Source organism: Muscardinus avellanarius (genome assembly GCF_963383645.1).
Source record: "Muscardinus avellanarius genome assembly, chromosome: 17".
NCBI classification, from domain to species: Eukaryota; Metazoa; Chordata; class Mammalia; order Rodentia; family Gliridae; genus Muscardinus; species Muscardinus avellanarius.
The window spans coordinates 26,774,637-26,791,499 of record NC_137803.1 but is presented as its reverse complement, the minus strand read 5'-3'; the positions used below and the strand labels follow the sequence as shown (position 1 = coordinate 26,791,499).

Genomic DNA, 16,863 nt, shown 5'->3' with positions numbered 1-16,863 from the left:
AAAGGCCAGGCAGGGAGAGGCAGAGAGAGGACATCGCCCTGAGCCCTGTGCGCCCTGTGGCCGTGCCCTCGGGTTTCCTGTCGCGTCCAACAGTCCGGGCCCTGAGCGCCCAAGCTAGTTTGAGGGGGCTTCTGTTTTTGGCAACCACGAATCCCAAGTGTCTAGGGGCAGAGCAGGTTGAAACCCTGGGGTAACCCCATTGGATGGGGTTAGCGATTGGATGGGTCGTGAGCCAGGGAGGTCAGAGATACTCAGGGAAAGAGCCAAGCCTGCAGTGACGAAGCACACACCCAACCCCAGGCAGTGGCTCAGGACCCAGCCGGCATCAGAACTCAAGGTGAGCAACTGGCCCTGGGGCGGAGCCCGCGCTCACTATCCTTCTCCCCAGACAGGATGCGCAGCCATGGCAGATGACCGCCAGATTCCACGCTCACACAATGGCCTGCCAGTCAGAATCAGAGTTAGGCGTGGTAGAGCCCCAGGGCCCAGCCTCGGCCCAGCGGGAATGAATCAAGCCTGGCAGCTGTGGCCAGGAGGCAGCCATGGGGGCCAGCAGTGCGTGCAGCCCAGCGGACGCATCCTTTGGCTGGGGCTGAACTCACAGCTCGACAGAGGAGGGGCAGCCACCCCAGGGCAGACTTCAGTGGACAGAGTGACTCAGGAGACAACTACCTACCGGAGGTCTCCCTGCTGCTCGTACACCTCCTGTGCGCCAGGTCCAGTGCACATGTGACTCATGGAAGCCAAGGCGATCTGCCTGACCCGGTCAGACTGACGCCAAGGCCTGGGCGGTCCTTCCCAGAAGCTGCCCTGAGTGGGCATGTCAGAGGCCTGAGGAGGCCCAGGAGCTTGCCAGTGCCCTCCTTCAGCCTCCTCCACTCCCACACCCTGCTGGAAGCACTGCCCCCCAGCCCCAGCCTCTCCCCTCCCTCCCCTTTCCCAGCCCCAGCCCCCTACAGGGCGCAGGAACCCATGCTCCATCACAGAGGAGGAGACATTTGCTGCACTGATTGGTTCTCTTTTGGTCCTAAGTCACAGAAACCAACTGGAGGTTGTTTGCCATCCCTGAATCCTTTTTCACAAGGATTCCCAGGTGTTTCGTGAGGCCCAGAGGTCCCAGGAAAGGGCAGCAAATGGAACATTCAAGGTCCTGTCTGGGGCCAAAAGTGGCCCGCTGGTGTCCCCAGCTCCGTAGTCCAGAGAAGCTCTAGGCTTGGGGACTCCCCCCACCCCACACCCTGGGCTCACCGCTGATGCAAAGCCAAGCCAAGAAAGGACAGCCTTGCCTGCTTTGGGAATAAGCCTCCTGAAGTGTTGTGTGCATCTACGTTACTATCACTATGATTTACATCATGACGTGAGACTATACGTCCTGCAATAAAAGTATATTAAATAATAAAACAAACCACACGAAAAAGAATGAGGCTCCTGTGCTGGGATCCTCCCAAGTGATAGTGACTCTGGTGGGGCAGGAACCTTCCGGGGATACCCAGGGTCAGTTCGGCCGCAAATTAGAAGAAAGCTGAAACATACTACTGCTCTACTCTCAAGTCTTAGACATAAAAGAAGGGCGGGAGCCAGGTGCAATGGCACACACCTGGAATCCTAGAACTTGGGAGACTGAGACAGGAGGATCACAGGTTTAAGGACAGCCTCAGTAACATAGTGAGACTCTCGGCAACCTAGGGAGATGCTGTTTCAAAGCAAAAAATAAAATTGATAGCTTAGAGGTAGAATACCCATGGGTACCACAAAAAGGAGGAGAAGGAGCAGCGGCAGCAGCACAGGCCTTTTAGAGAAGAGGTACCTGATCACTTATGGAGTATTTATCCATCTGGTCCTCATACATTGAACACCTGCTGTAAGCCAGGTCTCATTCCAGGGAAGAGCAATGGATACCACAGACAAGATCCCTACCTACCCTTCTGAAATTCCTCCTGGTGAAGCATCAGATCATCAACAAATATAGGCCCCAATATCGGGTCATAAGGGCTAGGAGGGGGAGTAAGAGGAGCCAGGGCATGGTAGTGTGTGCCTATAATTGTGGTACTTCAGAGGCTGAGACAGGAGGATCACAGGTTCAAGGCTAGCCTTAGCAATATAGCAAGACCTTCAGCAACATAGTGAGATCTTGTTTCAAAATAAAAAACAAAATAGGGCCAGGGGTCTAAGTCAGAGGTAAGATACCTCTGAGTTCAATTCCTACTACCCTCCCCCCAAAAAGTAGTCACAGGGCCTCTCTGAAGAAGTGATATTGAAGCAGAACTTTGAAGGGAGGGAAGATTTAGCCAAATAAACAAAAAAAGCATCTTTGATTTGAAGATTATTTTCCTCTTGCCAGTATAAAGAATCCTATCCAATACTTCTTTTAAGCCCCCAACTAATTGGCAGGGAGAAGAATATCTGGGCCCACTGTAGCTGGGCTGTCCCCAGTGCCCCGCAGCCTACCTCACCCACCGTGCATCCCAGCTTCTCAAGGAGAAAATAAACCTCCTGCCAGCAGTAACTGAAAGTGCGCGTACCCCAGGGAGAGGACAACCGTGCCCACTTCTTTAGACAGGAACAGACCACAGTCCCTGGGGAGGTTGAGTTTCGATGGACAGATTTCCCTTGGTCATTTATTTTAAAAGAGGAAGAGTATAATGACAGTGAATTTGCAGGGATTGGAGGTGGGGGTGCCCATCGACCTCAGGAAGTGTCAAAATACACTGTGGTCCTTGTGCCTTAGCCCCTCCCTCCTCTCCGCAGCAGCATCTCCCTGCTGTGGCTGCCCACAGGGCCACAGGGGCTGGGGAGAGGGTGTTTTTCCCCCCTCTGCCTGAACACAGCTGTTTTTGGCTTGGCCACAGGTCTTCACCACGCCAGAGTTCATGTGGTTATCCAGAGTGGGAAGAATTTCCCAGAATGCTTTGAGAAACCTGAGACACTGAATGGCTTTCAGGGCTTATTGATGTGGCCGGTGCAGGAAATAGCAGTACGTCAATAAATAGTTTTAGGCAGGAAACAGGGCTTAAATGGTAGCCTTAAAGTTTGGGGAAAGGCAGTAGGGGTTACTGGGAGGGAGCCTGCCAGTCAGATGAGAACCTAGAGCCAAATACCAGACTTTGAAATGGCTGCCATGGAGCTGAGGCCCCTTGCTGCTTTTGGATACAAGAGGCTGAGGTTGGGGGCAGAGTCGGAGACCCAAGGAATGGCTAGTTTCAGTTGGCAGAAAGAGGCTCCTTGTTCAGGAGGGAAAGCTGGCAACCTCTAACTCATGCATCAAGAGGAGACACGCAGGCTGGGTCTGGTGGCCTCCAGGGCAGCCATGTTCACACCCCATTTCACCACACTTCTAGTGCAAATCGCTGCTAGCTGCCAGATCTTCCCTTTTACCAAGAGTTCCACTGTCCGGCTCAGAAAAAGCAAGGAAGGGGGTCACAATAGTCAACAGTTGTTTTTCTGATTATAAGAAGAAATGGTTATGGAAATAATTTCCTATATTTTCTATTGGTTGTAGGAATAATTTTCTATTAGAAAATTATTCTAATTTCTAATGGTTATAGAAATAATTTTCTATTAGAGAAACCCAAAAATTAATAAAGAGAATAATGATCATAGTTCCACTATTAAGTAATAATTACTATTAAATACTTTTAAATTTTCTCAGCCAGGCGTGGTGGCGCACACTTGTAATCCCAGCGCTTGGGAGGCTGAGACAGGAGGATCGCACAGGTTCAAAGCCAGCCTCAGCTACTTAGTGAGACCCTGTTTCCAAATAAAATATAAAATAGGTCTGGGAGTATAGCCTGGAGGTAGAAAGCCTCTGGGTTCCACCCCAGTACCACCAAAAAAAAAAATTTTTTTTCTCATTTTTTTCTTTAAGGATATTTTATTTTATCCATGGATAAAAGATATTATTGGGTACTGTTTGGGTTTACTTTATTTTCTTATTTAGCATGATGTAAGTATTTCCAATGCTACTATAAACATTTCATAAACATAATTTTCAGCGAGGCTATGGATCATCATCTGTTCAATCATTCCCCTGTTGTTAGAGGTATAGGTTGTTGAATTTTTATGTGCATTAAACTTATATTTCTTGTTACTTTTCATTATTTCTTTATGATAATTACCCAGAGGTACAATTAATAGATCAAACAATTAAAAAAACACTTTTAAGCCTTAGATTAAGGTTTTGCAGGAAAGTCGTACCAGTGCAAACTGCCCATATATGAGAGAGCCTGTCTCACTGCATCCTTACCAGCATTAAAAATTACTGTGTTTTAAATTTTTGCTAGTCGGGCATGGTGGTGCACACTTGTAATCCCAGCACTTGGGAGGCTGAGACAGGAGAAGCGCACAGGTTGAAAGCCAGCCTCAGCTACTTAGTGAGGCTCTCAGCATCTTAGGGAGACCCTGTTCCCAAATAAAATATACAATAGATCTAGGAGTATAGCGTGGAGGTAAAAAGGCCCTGGGTTCCACCCCCAGTACCACCAAAAAAAAAAAAAAAAATTCTTTTTGCTAATATAGCAGATGGAAAAAGAAAGATATTTTCATTCATTTAATTGCTACTGGTATTTATTTATTTATTTATTTATTTATTTATTTATTAGCAATATATGTTTTGACATATAGTTTTACCTTTTAATGTTCTTTCTGCACTTGTCCATAAGGGATTTAGTACTTTCATTACAAATTTGAACACACTGTTTATATATTAGGACCATTACCCTTGGTCACATTTATTGCAGATATTTTCCCAACATATCAATTGCCTTTTAAGTGTGTTTATAATATTCTGATTCATTCCTCTATTGTTTTAATGTAGAAAGCCCTTTCCTATCCAGAAATTTGATACTCAATTTCATTTTCTTCAAGTTTTTATGGTTTGTCTTTTGTTAAAAAAAATGCCTCTTTATTCCATCTGGAATTCATTTCAGAGCCCAGTATGAAGTGGGACTGTAAATTATTTTCCTCCCAATATTAGACAGCTGTCCCTGCAACGCTGCTCAAGTGAACAATGCTTCTGATTTGTGGTCCTCCTGGGATCATGTGATAAGCCCTTATGGATGCCAAATTTGTTTCTGAGCTATCTGATCTAGCTGTCCATTGTCTGTCAGTCCCATAGTCTTTTAATTATTAAAGCTTTAGAATAGGTTAAAAGTAATATAACTCCTTCCAATCTTGTTTTGTTTTGATGTTAGTTATTTCCCTTGTTATTCTTTCAAATTACTTTTAGGATATTTTTTTTCAAGTCTCTATACCCTCTTCCCTCTTAAAAAAAAAAAAAAAGTTCATGACAGGATATGAAGTACAAATTGGAATGAAACCGATGCAAAGGAAACTACCATCCTTACAATGCTGCCTCGCCATTAGAAATAGTAGGTGTTTTTTCACTTGTTCAGGACAGTTTCTCAAGTCCTTCAGCTTAGATTTTCATTTTCTTCATAGAAATCTTGTATATTTCTTAATAATATTACCTCATTTTTTGTTGCTTTAATAATGGTCTTTGGTGCATGAAAATTAGCTCACTTGTAAATTCTGTCATAAAAGACAGCCATGAAGCTGTCTTTTTTTTTTTTTTTTTTGTAATCCCAGCACTTAGGAGGCTGAGACAGGAGGATCACAGGTCACAGCCAGCCTCAGCTACTGAGTGAGGCCCTCTGCAACTTAGTGAGACCCTATTTCAAAATAAAGAATAAAAAAATAGGACTAGGTGTATAGCTCAGAGGTAGGATGCTCCAGTGTTCAGTCCCCACTAGACCAAAAAACAAATTAACAAATAAAAAAATTCTTATTAATTATTTACTAAACTCCATCCAATTCTAATCTGTTGTTGTTGTTGTACTGGTGGTTGAACCCAGAGATGGTCTACTCTTAACTATACTCCCAGCCCTATTTTATTTTTTAGTTTAAAACAGGGTCTCACTAAGTTGCTGAGATTGGTTCAAACCTGTGATCCTTCTGTCTCAGCCTTCCAAGTACTAGGATAAAAGCGGTGCCACCATGCCCACCTAATTCTAATCTTTATCAGAGGGTTCTCTTTGATTTTAAATATACATAATTTAATAAATTTGTTTCCTCCTTTACAAAGGTTTTTTAATGTTCCTGTTTTTTAATCAGGACTATTGATGTCATGTGTTACATTAATACATGATACTAAATCATCTTTAATTTACCAAATTATCTTTGATACTGAATTATCTTTGCCTTCACAGGATAAAAATCTACTTAATTATAATGGATCTGTTTGCTAGTGTTTCACTGAGAACTTTCTCGTCTATTCACATGAGAGAGAGTAGCCTATACATTTCCTTGTTTATATTTTACTATCAGTATGATTTGGGTTAGGGAACTGGTGGGAAGGCTTATCTTTCCTTGTGTTTTAGATCAGTATCCAAAGGAGAAGAGTTATCTAATTTTTTGCAAGTTTGAATGAACTTACCTATAAAAGTCCATTTTAAAGACCTTACAAAGGGAATTCTTTCATAACTTTTCATTTTATTTTATGGCTTTTCATCTCGTCTGGCTTTTATTTCTTTTCTAAAATTTGGAGAGCCAGGCTTGGTGGCAAATGCCTATAATACCAGTACTCGGAATTAGATTTTTTTTTAGTTTTATTTATTTATTTATTTTTAGATTTAATTTATTTTTTATTGGTGCACTGTATTCATACATCATAGTGGGATACAAACTTTTGTAGGCATACATGCACACATCGCCCAGTCAGCCCCCACCCAATCCCCACCCCATTCTCTCCCCATCCCTCCTTCCCATGCTTGGCTTAGTGGTTGACATCTAGTATTATAGATTATAGTATTATAATTTTATCCAAAATTAAAAATGATAATTTCACATAACAGTTTCATTTGTCTGATACCAAGTTTTGATGACTTAAAGATAACATTTCAATATTTCTTTTTGCTTTCTTTCTTACCAGAGAATTTTTTTTTCTATTTTTTTAGGTGAAACTATCATATATTTATATATTTTTCAGGAAAAAAAATCTATCCTAATATGGAATATGGACTCTAGATACCCAAAACAATCTTGAAAAAGAACAAAGCTAGAAGATATATATTTTCTGATTTCAAACCATATAAAGCTACAATAATTGAAACAGTGTAGTACTATTCTAAAGGCAGATATATAAACCATTGGAGTTAAATAAAAGCCTAGAGCTAAATTCTTCCCTATATTGTCAAGTTATTTTTGACAAGGTTTCCACGAACATTTGGTGGTGGAAATAATAATCTTTTAACTAAATATTGTTGAAAAATAATAATTACATGGAAAAAGAATAAAATTGGACCCTTACCTAATCCCATATACAAATATTAACTCAAAATAGGCAAAAGACCTAAATATAAATCTTAAGACTATAAACTTTTAGAAGAAAATCTGGGTCATAAAACCTCACAACATTGAAATTGGCAGTGATTTCTTGGATATGATTTCTATGGCACAGGCAACAGAAGAGTATACAAACTCCCTAAAAAATAAAAAATATTGTATATCCAAAGACAATGTAAACAGAGTTAAAAGTTACTAAAAAATGGGATAAAATATTTCCAAATGCTATAACTGAAGGTATATTAATATTCCAACTAGACATCCTAAAAATTAACAACAATAAAGGCAAACAATACAATTTAGAGATAGGTAAAAGACTAACATAAATAATGAATCTCCACAGATAACCAATCTCAGTTGTGTGTTGGATGGAAAATCTTGTTTCTCTGGTTCTGGTGTGTGTTACCTATTTCTTCTTTGTAGTTAATCTCTTTGAGTATTTTCTCTAGTGCTGGTTTTGAAGACATAAATTCCTTCAGTTTCTGTTTGTCATGGAAGCTTCTTATTTTTCCATCTAATTTGATAGAAAGTTTTGCTGGGTAGGAAATTTTTGGCTGGAAGTTGTTTTCTTTCAGAGTTTGGAATATGTTACTCCAAGCCCTTCTGGCTCTCATGACTTGGTTTGGGAAGTCTGGAGTGATTCTAATTGGTTTGCCTCTGAATGTCACTTGGCCCTTTGTTTTTGTTGCCTTTAAGATTCTCTGCTTGGCTTCCACATTGGTCATTTTGACAATTATGTGGCGTGGGGATCCTCTTCTCCGATCCTGTCTGAAGGGAGTTCTATAAGTTTCCTGGACCTGTGTATTAACCTCTTGCTCTATGTTTGGAAAATTTTCTGCTATTACTTCCTTGAAGAGATTGTTGATCCCTTTGGTTTCACTTTCTTTTCCCTCCTCTATTCCAATTATTCTTAGGTTAGCTCTCTTAAAATGGGCCCATATTTCTTCAATGTCAGATTCCTGCTGTCAGATATTTTTTTCTAGATTAGAAACTATGCGTTCATTTTTGGAATGATCATCTTCTAAGAGCGAGATTCTGTTCTCCATGTGGTCTAATCGGTTGTTTGTGCTTTGAATTGAGGCCTTTTACTTCATTAATTGCATCCTTTATCTCTTTTTGGCTCTCTCTGAGTTCTTTTCAAAGCACCTCTATTATTTCTACAGTTATTTTCCTGATTTGATCTTCTAGAAATCTCTGATTTTCTGTTTTATCGGGTTCTGATGTTGTGGGGTTGTGGGCATTCATTGCTCCAGTGTTATTCCTCTTTCCCATGATTTCGGAAGTTTGTGCCTTCTCTGGGTTCTTCCCTTGGGTCACTATGACTTCACTTAAGGTGATCTGGATCTCGAGTCTGTAGTATCTCAGACCCCACTACTCCTTTACTGGGTTGTATCACAGAGTCTCCGACCCAGGGAGTCGATAGAGGCTGCTTTAGACTATGGGGGGTGCCAGGTTGCACGTTCTCCTATGGTGTGATATCTCTGCCACCACCACTCCCCCACTGGGTCAAGTCCCAGGGAGTGCAGTACTGGGATTTCTCCTCTGTGGCCCGCAATTTGACTCACTGTTCTTGAGTATGCAGATGTAGCTGTACTGGACTCGGTGAATTCGTTGCTGCTGCCACTGGTGGCAATATGGTGCCGCTGCTATGCCCTTGGCCTTGAGGCTGGCGTATTTCTTCTTGGTTTTGAGTTCCACTCTGAGTTCCTGCAGTGTGTGCTGAGCTCAGCCACTGGGAGCTTTAGATGCTCCCTGCGCTGAAAGATCCCACCTGGCTGTTCGCAGTGGCTCACCTCGGCTTGCTGTAGCCGTCCGGTGAATTCGCTGCTGCCGCCGGCAGTATGGCGCTGCTGCCGCGTCCTCGGGAATGAGGCCGGTGTATCTCCTCTGTGGCTCTGAGCTCTGTTCTCAGTCCGCTTTCTCTCTGGAGCCTGATGATTTTTTTGTTTCTCTGGTGATGGTGTTTTCTGGCTATGAAAGGCGCTGATTTTGTGGTAATGGAGATTGGTTGTTAGCAGGGCTCTTAAGCCCCGCTTTTCTCGGTCGCCATCTTCCCGGAAGTTCAGATTTTTTTTTTATTATTTTTATATTTTTATGGAACTGGGAATTGAATCCTCCAAGCTACACCCCCAGCCCTAGTTTTTATTCTTTATTTTGAAACAGAGTCTCACTAAATTGCAGAGGGCCTCACTAAGTAGCTGAGGCTGGCTGTAATCTTTTGTCCTCTGTCTCAGCCTCCCAAGTACTAGGATTATAAGTATGCACCACCATGACCGGCTAGAAAACTAAGTTTAGATCATACATTTTCTTTCTTTATCTAATAGCCAAAATATAGTTAAGATTGTAAGTTAACATCTTGTGGTAGCTTTGGGAGGCTGAAACAGGAGGATAGCATGTTTTCAACCAGCCTCAACAATTTAGTTGTTGTAGCTTTGACCACATCCCACAAGTTTTTATAGCTCTTTAGTTCCTAAAAATATATTTTTATTAGTGCATTGTATTTATACATCATAATGGGATAAAAAAAATTGTGTAGATATAAATGCACACATCACCCAGCCAGCCCCCACCCAGTCCCCACCCCACTCCCTCCCCATCCCTCCCTCCCATGCTTGGTTTAGTGGTTGACTTCGATATGAATAAGTACATCATGCGCCTTAAAGAGTTTCCTTCTCCCCCTCCCATCCCCACAGTTAGGCTGCCTTATTTGCTCCTCTATAGGATCTCCTTTTTCACCTGGAGTTCCTCCTATGACCCCTTTCACCCTAGCTTTCACATATTAGGGAAATTAGCGACTGACTAATCTCCCTTAGCTTAATGTCCTCAAGATCCATCCATTTCCCTGTAAATACCACAATAGTATTTTTTTATGGCTGAGTAAAATTCCATTGTGTACCTATCCCACAGTTTTGTAATCCATTCATCTGTTGATGGACATCTTGGCTGGTTCCATAGTTTGGCTACGGTGAATTGTGCAGCTATGAACATAGATACACATGCATTAGTTTGGTAGTTTGGTTTCCTTTCTTTGGGGTAGATACCCAGAAGTGGTATTGCTGGATCGAATGGTAGATTTGTTTCCATTCTTCCTCCATACCATTTTCCAAAGTGGTTGCACTAATTTGCAATCCCACCAACAATGTTTTAGAGTTCCCACTTCTCCACACCCTCGCCAGCATTGGTTGTTGTTTGTGTTTTGAATGATTGCCATTCTAGTTGGAGTTAGGTGGAGTATCAGGGTAGTTTCGATTTGCATCTCTCTGATTGACAATGATATTGAGCATTTTTTTCATGCATTTATTGGCCATTTGAATTTCTTCTTTTGTGAAGTGTCTACTTAGTTCGTTTGCCCGTTTTTTGATTGGATTATTTGTTTTTAAAGTGTTAAGTTTCTTGTGTTCTCTGTATATTCTAGATATTAGTCCTCTATCGGTGGTGTAGGTGGCAAAAATCGTCTCCCATTCTGTTGGCTCTCGATTGAGGTTCTTGACAGTTTCCTTTGCTGAACAGAAGCTCTTCAGTTTCACAAGTATATAACAGCCATTACTAATTTAATCTAGGATTATTAAGTCAGTACTACTCTAAAATTCTCATTTAAGTTACTTTTAAAAATTAAATACCAGCCAGGCCTGATGGTACACACCTATAGTCCCAGTACATGAAAGGCTGAGGCAGGCTGGTCACTTACAACTTCTAGACCAGTCTTCATAGCATAGATAGACCCTGTCTCAGAAAAATTGAATTAAAATAAATTAAAAAGTGAAATGAATTTTAAAAATAAAAATTTAGGGGTTTTTTTGAGTATGTGTGTATGTGTGTGTGGTACTGGGGATTGAACCCAGAGGCATTCTACCTCCGAGCAATACCCCCACCCCCATTTTATTTTTTATTTGGAAACAGGGTCTTGCTAAGTTGCCAGTCTCTCTAAATTGCTGAGGCCACAAACCTGTGATCCTCTCCTTTCAACCTTCCAAGTACTGGGATTATAGGCATGCTCTACCACACCTGGCTAAAATTAAGTATCTTTCAAGGATTACTTTGACTCTTGTTTCACTCTTATAACCAAAATATACTTATTTTGACATAACTTCATGAGTCTACCTGGTTTGGGTTTCAGTTTTCCCTTTCTATTCTTCAATACCAAGACTCCTCAGAGTTGAATCAAAAATTATATTGGATGGGAAATGCATTCGAGAATGTTTTTATTTTTTAATTTAAAAACAACCAAATTTACCTCTTCTATGAACTTCAAATGAACCTTTTCTAGTTCAGTAATGTTAACTATATTCACATTGCTATGTAAAACCAAACTCTAAAACTTCATCATCCTGCAAAACTGCAACTCTATACCATTAAATGATTCCCCGTGTCCTCCGCTCCCAGACCCTGGCAACCACCATTCTACTTTGTGTTCTGAGTTTGACTATTCTAGATACTTGTCCCCATATAAGGATCTGAACCTCTTGGGGGCCCTAGTTTTCAGTTCAGAATAATACCTCCTACCTCTGGGTTCCCTAAGTCACTTAATTTACTGGAACCCCCTGGATGCTTCGAATACCATCTCTCTTATATCATAGTTAAGAGGGAATTTACCTTATCCTACCCCCAATATAGTGTCTGGCAAACAGCACAATAATATTCCTAAGGAGGAAAAAAATGAATAAATGAAGGAATGAATGGATGGATGGATGGATGAGTGTACTTGTGTTTCTATCCCAGTGCCCAGGCGAGGACAGACCCGGGTGGCCAAACGCTGACCCAGTGCAGGCAGGCAGTGATTTGGTTACCCTACCTGAGAGAGCCTGTAACCTGGGAATTAGCCAAAGAGGACAGGTTAGCCACAGGGAGCTGAGTGACCGAGGTGATTCTGGGGAGGGCGCCAGCCCCCATTCCATCCACCCTCCTCGGGGTTGGCTGAGTGCCTCTGGGAAGGAGGGCTGGGGAATGCCCAGAGGATGGGGAGCTGTGCCCACACCCCAGAGACACCTGGAGAGTCTGCGTCCAGAATCATCCAGGGCGTCCTGCTGCCCCCAGTGAGCACCGGGTTACCCGCCCCGTCTCATCTAACACCTGGGGTCTGCCTGCTGCGCGGGGCCAGCCCTTGGACAGTGGGTAGGCGGCACAGCAGGTAGTGCCCGGGCCCCCTCCCCAGCCCAGGCAAGGCTGACACCATCTCTTGTGCCTCTACAGAAGGACTTCACGGTGCGCGAAGAGCTACAGCAGCAGGACGTGGAGCGCTGGCTGGGCTTCATCACCTTCCTGTGCGAGGTGTTCGGAACCATGCGCAGTAGCACCGGCGAGCCCTTCCGCGTGCTCGTGTGCCCCATCTACACGTGCCTCAGGGAGGTAAGAGAGCGCTTGGGCCCCACGCAGGCCTGGCCCCGCCCCGTCCAGGCCCCGCCCCGTTCAGGCCCCGCCCTCGGCCCCAAAGAAATGGAAGTTGGGCGCAGAAACACTCCAAAGCTACAAGGTTGGCCAGCTTATAAAGGGATCGATCCTTTGGTAAAGAAAAAATGCAATTCCCCATGCTTGTACTTGGAAAACCAGGTTTTTATTTATTGAGTTTATATAAAGTGAAACTATTTTTAGCCCAGACGTCAGTCATTTCTAATCTAGAACACTGACTACAGAGAGAGGCCTAGGAGGGTATTATTTCAATGAACAGATCTCTGGATTGGATTAGTGCACCATTGAATTGTTTTATAAGGAACATATTTGCTTCTAAGTTTCATCTGAAAAAAAGAATTAATAAGAAGAAACAGGGCTGGGGGTAGTAACTCCGTGGTAGAGCATAGTCTAGGATGTGCACTGCCCTGGGCTCCATCCCCCAAATGGGGGAGGGAGCAAGAAATTTTGGAGAAGCAAGAACTCCATGGGGTCCTTGCCTTACCAGATATTATAACACCTTTTCAGACAGGTGTGGTGGCACACACATGTTGTCTTAGTACTTGGAAGGGTGAGACAGGAGGATCACAGGTTTGAGGACAGCCTCAGCAAGCAGTGAGACCCATCAACCTAAAGAGACCCTGTTTCAAAATAAAATAGGACTAGGGGTATAGCTGGGAGGTAGAGTGTCCCTGGGTTCAATCCTCAGTACCAAAACAATATAAGCCCCAACACTTTCTAAGGTTACTCTGGCTGCTCTTGGGATAGAATTAAAAGGGGACAAAAGTGGGAGCTGGGAGCGCCTGGAATGTGTTGGTATCTCTCAGGGGGAGGTTGGTGGCTGGGAATAGAGCCACAGGAGCAAGGAGGGAGAGGGGTGTTTGCATTCCAGTTGTATTTGAGTTGGAGTCCACAGGGTGTGCTGATAAGGATGGAGAACGTGAAGGTGCCCCCTTTTACCAGCCTGGTGACAGTATTCCCGAGGATAGCAAATGCTGGACGAGAAAGTGTGGGAAGGAGAACCAGGAATTGGTTCCGGGACATTCTATTGGATTACCTATTGACCATCATTGGGAAGCTGTCCCAAGACAACTGCGACAGCCCTGGTTAACAGAAGCATCTAAACTCCCGGAAGGTCACATGGGGCTGGGGACTCACCTGGTGCTGGAGGCTGGGGATGGGATGGGAGCAAGGAGGAGCAGAGGGGGCACAGGACCCGGGTCAAGGGATATATTTGTGTGTTTGAATGAGAGAAGATAATACAATTTAAGCAAAAAGAGGATGTCTTTGTAAGTTTCCTGGAGCCTCCATTTGTAAGACAATAACATGCACATTTCAGCCTAATGTAGAGTGTGCGGGCCTCTCCCGGGCGCTTGGGGAACCCGCAAGCCTCTGCCACTCCGTATGCGGACAAACCTTGCTTCTTCTCAAACGTGCCTGAATCTGTCTCTCAGATTCAACCAACCGCCTTTCCCCAGGTTACTTCACCATCCAGGGCCTTGGCTCGGTGTGCAGCTTCAAGAGGCCGGTGGCTTTGGTTTGGCAGCCCTCTGGATTCAGTTAAAGGCAGCGTGGGCCCTGAGACCCTCCCATCCTTGCCCTTCATGCCCAGGGCCCCGCCAAGCCACCTCAAGACAGGACATCCGCCGTCGCAGGGTGGTGGCCTGAACTGCCGCTGCGCATTCCCCCTGCATGCTCTGGACCCCTCCTGCTGGTGTTGTCTGTCTGTCTGTCTGTCTTGTCTGTCTGTCTGTCTGTCTGTCTGTCTCTCTCTCTCTCTCTCTCTCTCTCTCTCTCTCACACACACACACACACACACACACACACACACACACACACACACACACACCTGCCCCTAGTATGCAGGGTTATAGCTGGCCTTGGCTGCTAAAACACTTTCACACCACATGAGGTAGTGCAAACTCTCTGATGTGCGATCTGGAAGGTGCCAGGAGATCTGCACAGACCCAGAGAGCCTTCCTAGTGTTCACTGGTTGGGTATGTTCAGCTTTGGGGACAGTTTGACAGATGCAGACCCATCTAGGTTCAAGGTAAACTTGAAGAGTAAATACATCTGCTCTGGTGTTCACCAGTTCATCAAAGAAGAAATCAGAGCCCCAGGCCAGAGCAGCATCCTGGGCCAGCCTACTGCTTGGGTTCAAGTTGGGCTCTGCTGAGTTTTTTTTTTAGCTGTGCCATCTTAGAGGAGAGTCGGTGTACTCTGAGCTTTGCACATCTGCAAAGGGGGCTCATTCTGCTTTCTCTGTAAGGGTTTAGGAGGCCGGCAGGATGTGAAGAGGGAGCTGAGTGCACTTGAGCAGCTGGGATGGAGCACGGAAATAAGGGCCCAGAAGCCTCATTCCAGGGCCCTTGGCTTTCAGCGAGCTGGTGTCCTCCAGCTGATGGAACTTGGAGCTCAGCACGTGCCTAATCTTAAAGAGGATATGACTAGGCACCCTGCCCAGAGATATACAACAAAACCTTCCAGTGCCGACCTGGAGCTCCTAAACTCCCAATCCAGGGCCTTTCCCAGGAGAGAACTCAGCTTCTCCAAAATGGGGCCTTAAGATAAGATGAGGATGCCGGATATGACAGTGCACACCTGTAATCCCAGTACTTGGGAGGCTGAGTCAGGAGGAGCACAGGTTTGAGGACAGCCTCAGCTAGTAGTAAGACTCTCATCAACCTAGTGAGACCCTGTTTCCAAATAAAAATTAAAAAACAGGGCTGGGGCTGTAGCTTGAGGTAGAATGCTGTCAGATTCAATCCCCAGTCTCACACACACACACACACACACACACACACACACACACACACACACACACACACTAAGATGGGGATATAAAGAGGTCCTATTCCTTTGGAGAAACTTCCCTGCTGGCAAATGGGAGCCCCTTTCTTCTCCACCTTCCCTCTATCCCATCAATGCTCTGGAGAGCCTTTCCCAGCTCCCTGGAGACCCCGAATTCTTAGACTCGGCCTTATCCCACACACACTCATACCCAGGCCTGACCACCAGCCCTAGAACATCTGGAGCCAACTCCTGGGGGTTTCAGGGCCAGCACCCCTGCTGCTGCCTACCCCTGCTGGAGAAACGGGACTGCTCCCCTGGGCCATGCAGCTAGCTGACCTCAGATCTGCAGCACCTACCCTGCCTACTCAGCTCAGAACCAGCCCTAGACCCCATTTCCAGCTGCCTACTGGAGGGTCCCAGGTCTTGTCTCCCCTCCGGCTCCTCCAGCAAGGTGGGGGATCTATGCTCCAACGCCCCCTTGCTTGGGCCAGGCCTTCTTGTGAGTCCAGACACACCCCTTTCTGCCTTTTTGCAGCCAGGCAACAGGCCCCAAACTTGCCCAGTGACCTTTTTTCCCTCCATTGGCCGCAGGCTCGGCCAGGACCTCTGTGCTGTCCCACCTCAGCAGCCCCTGCTCTTCCTCCCCCTCCGCCCCTGAATCCAACTTAGTCCTATTCACCATTACTACCTGCTCTCTGCCCTCGCCAGCTTGAAACGTTGGTCCTCCCTGTGCCTGTCTTCCTGGGCCCCACGCTTTCTCAAAGTCTCAGCCAAAGTCACCTTTTCTGTGAGGCTCCCCTGAGCCAGTCCAGCAGCCCAGCACCCAAGGGGCTCCCTCCTGAGGAGCGAGGAGCAGGACGGGGCCCTCCAGCCTTACTGCCCCGCCCTGGCTGCATGCTTTCACGCTGCCTGATAATCGAGTCTAGTTACGCTAACAGCACAGGTCACCCTGTGGAAGGGCCACCCAAAGCACTTTGGGCGTTCCTTTCTCTTTTCACTTGTGCAGCGCCCTGCAGATCATCACCCCCATTTTCTAGTGCAAACAAAATGGTCAGGCAACTGGCTCAGGACCACACAGCCACCAAGTGGTAGAGTGACCATCGGAATCTCTGACCCCTCCGCACCCGCCCCTAACCGTCCTACTTCACTTCAGAGCAGAGCTTACTGGGTTCACGTCCCCAGCCCACAGCCCAGCATCTGCCGCACAGTGGGAACCCAGGAGATCTTTATGGAATTGGTTCTGGTTTTGCCATCAATAATACGTACCAACCAGAGATCTTTCTCGGAGGAACGGAGGGGAATAATGTTCAGTGAGCTTTTTTATTGCTTAATAACAAATCATTTCT

The 16,863-nt window shown here is 45.1% G+C and overlaps 1 protein-coding gene across 5 annotated transcripts in view; it reads left to right on the top strand.

Annotated features, from left to right (window-relative positions):
• Positions 1 to 16,863, top strand: part of CTIF (cap binding complex dependent translation initiation factor) — a gene marked incomplete at both ends in the record, with an annotated part of 236,827 nt that overhangs the window by 179,280 nt on the left and 40,684 nt on the right. For all 5 annotated transcript variants that reach the window (XM_080714534.1, XM_080714533.1, XM_080714532.1 and 2 more), the window contains one exon: positions 12,529 to 12,684. In XM_080714534.1, coding sequence (XP_080570660.1) covers positions 12,529 to 12,684 — 156 coding nt within the window. The remainder of the gene's footprint in view (positions 1 to 12,528; positions 12,685 to 16,863) is intronic.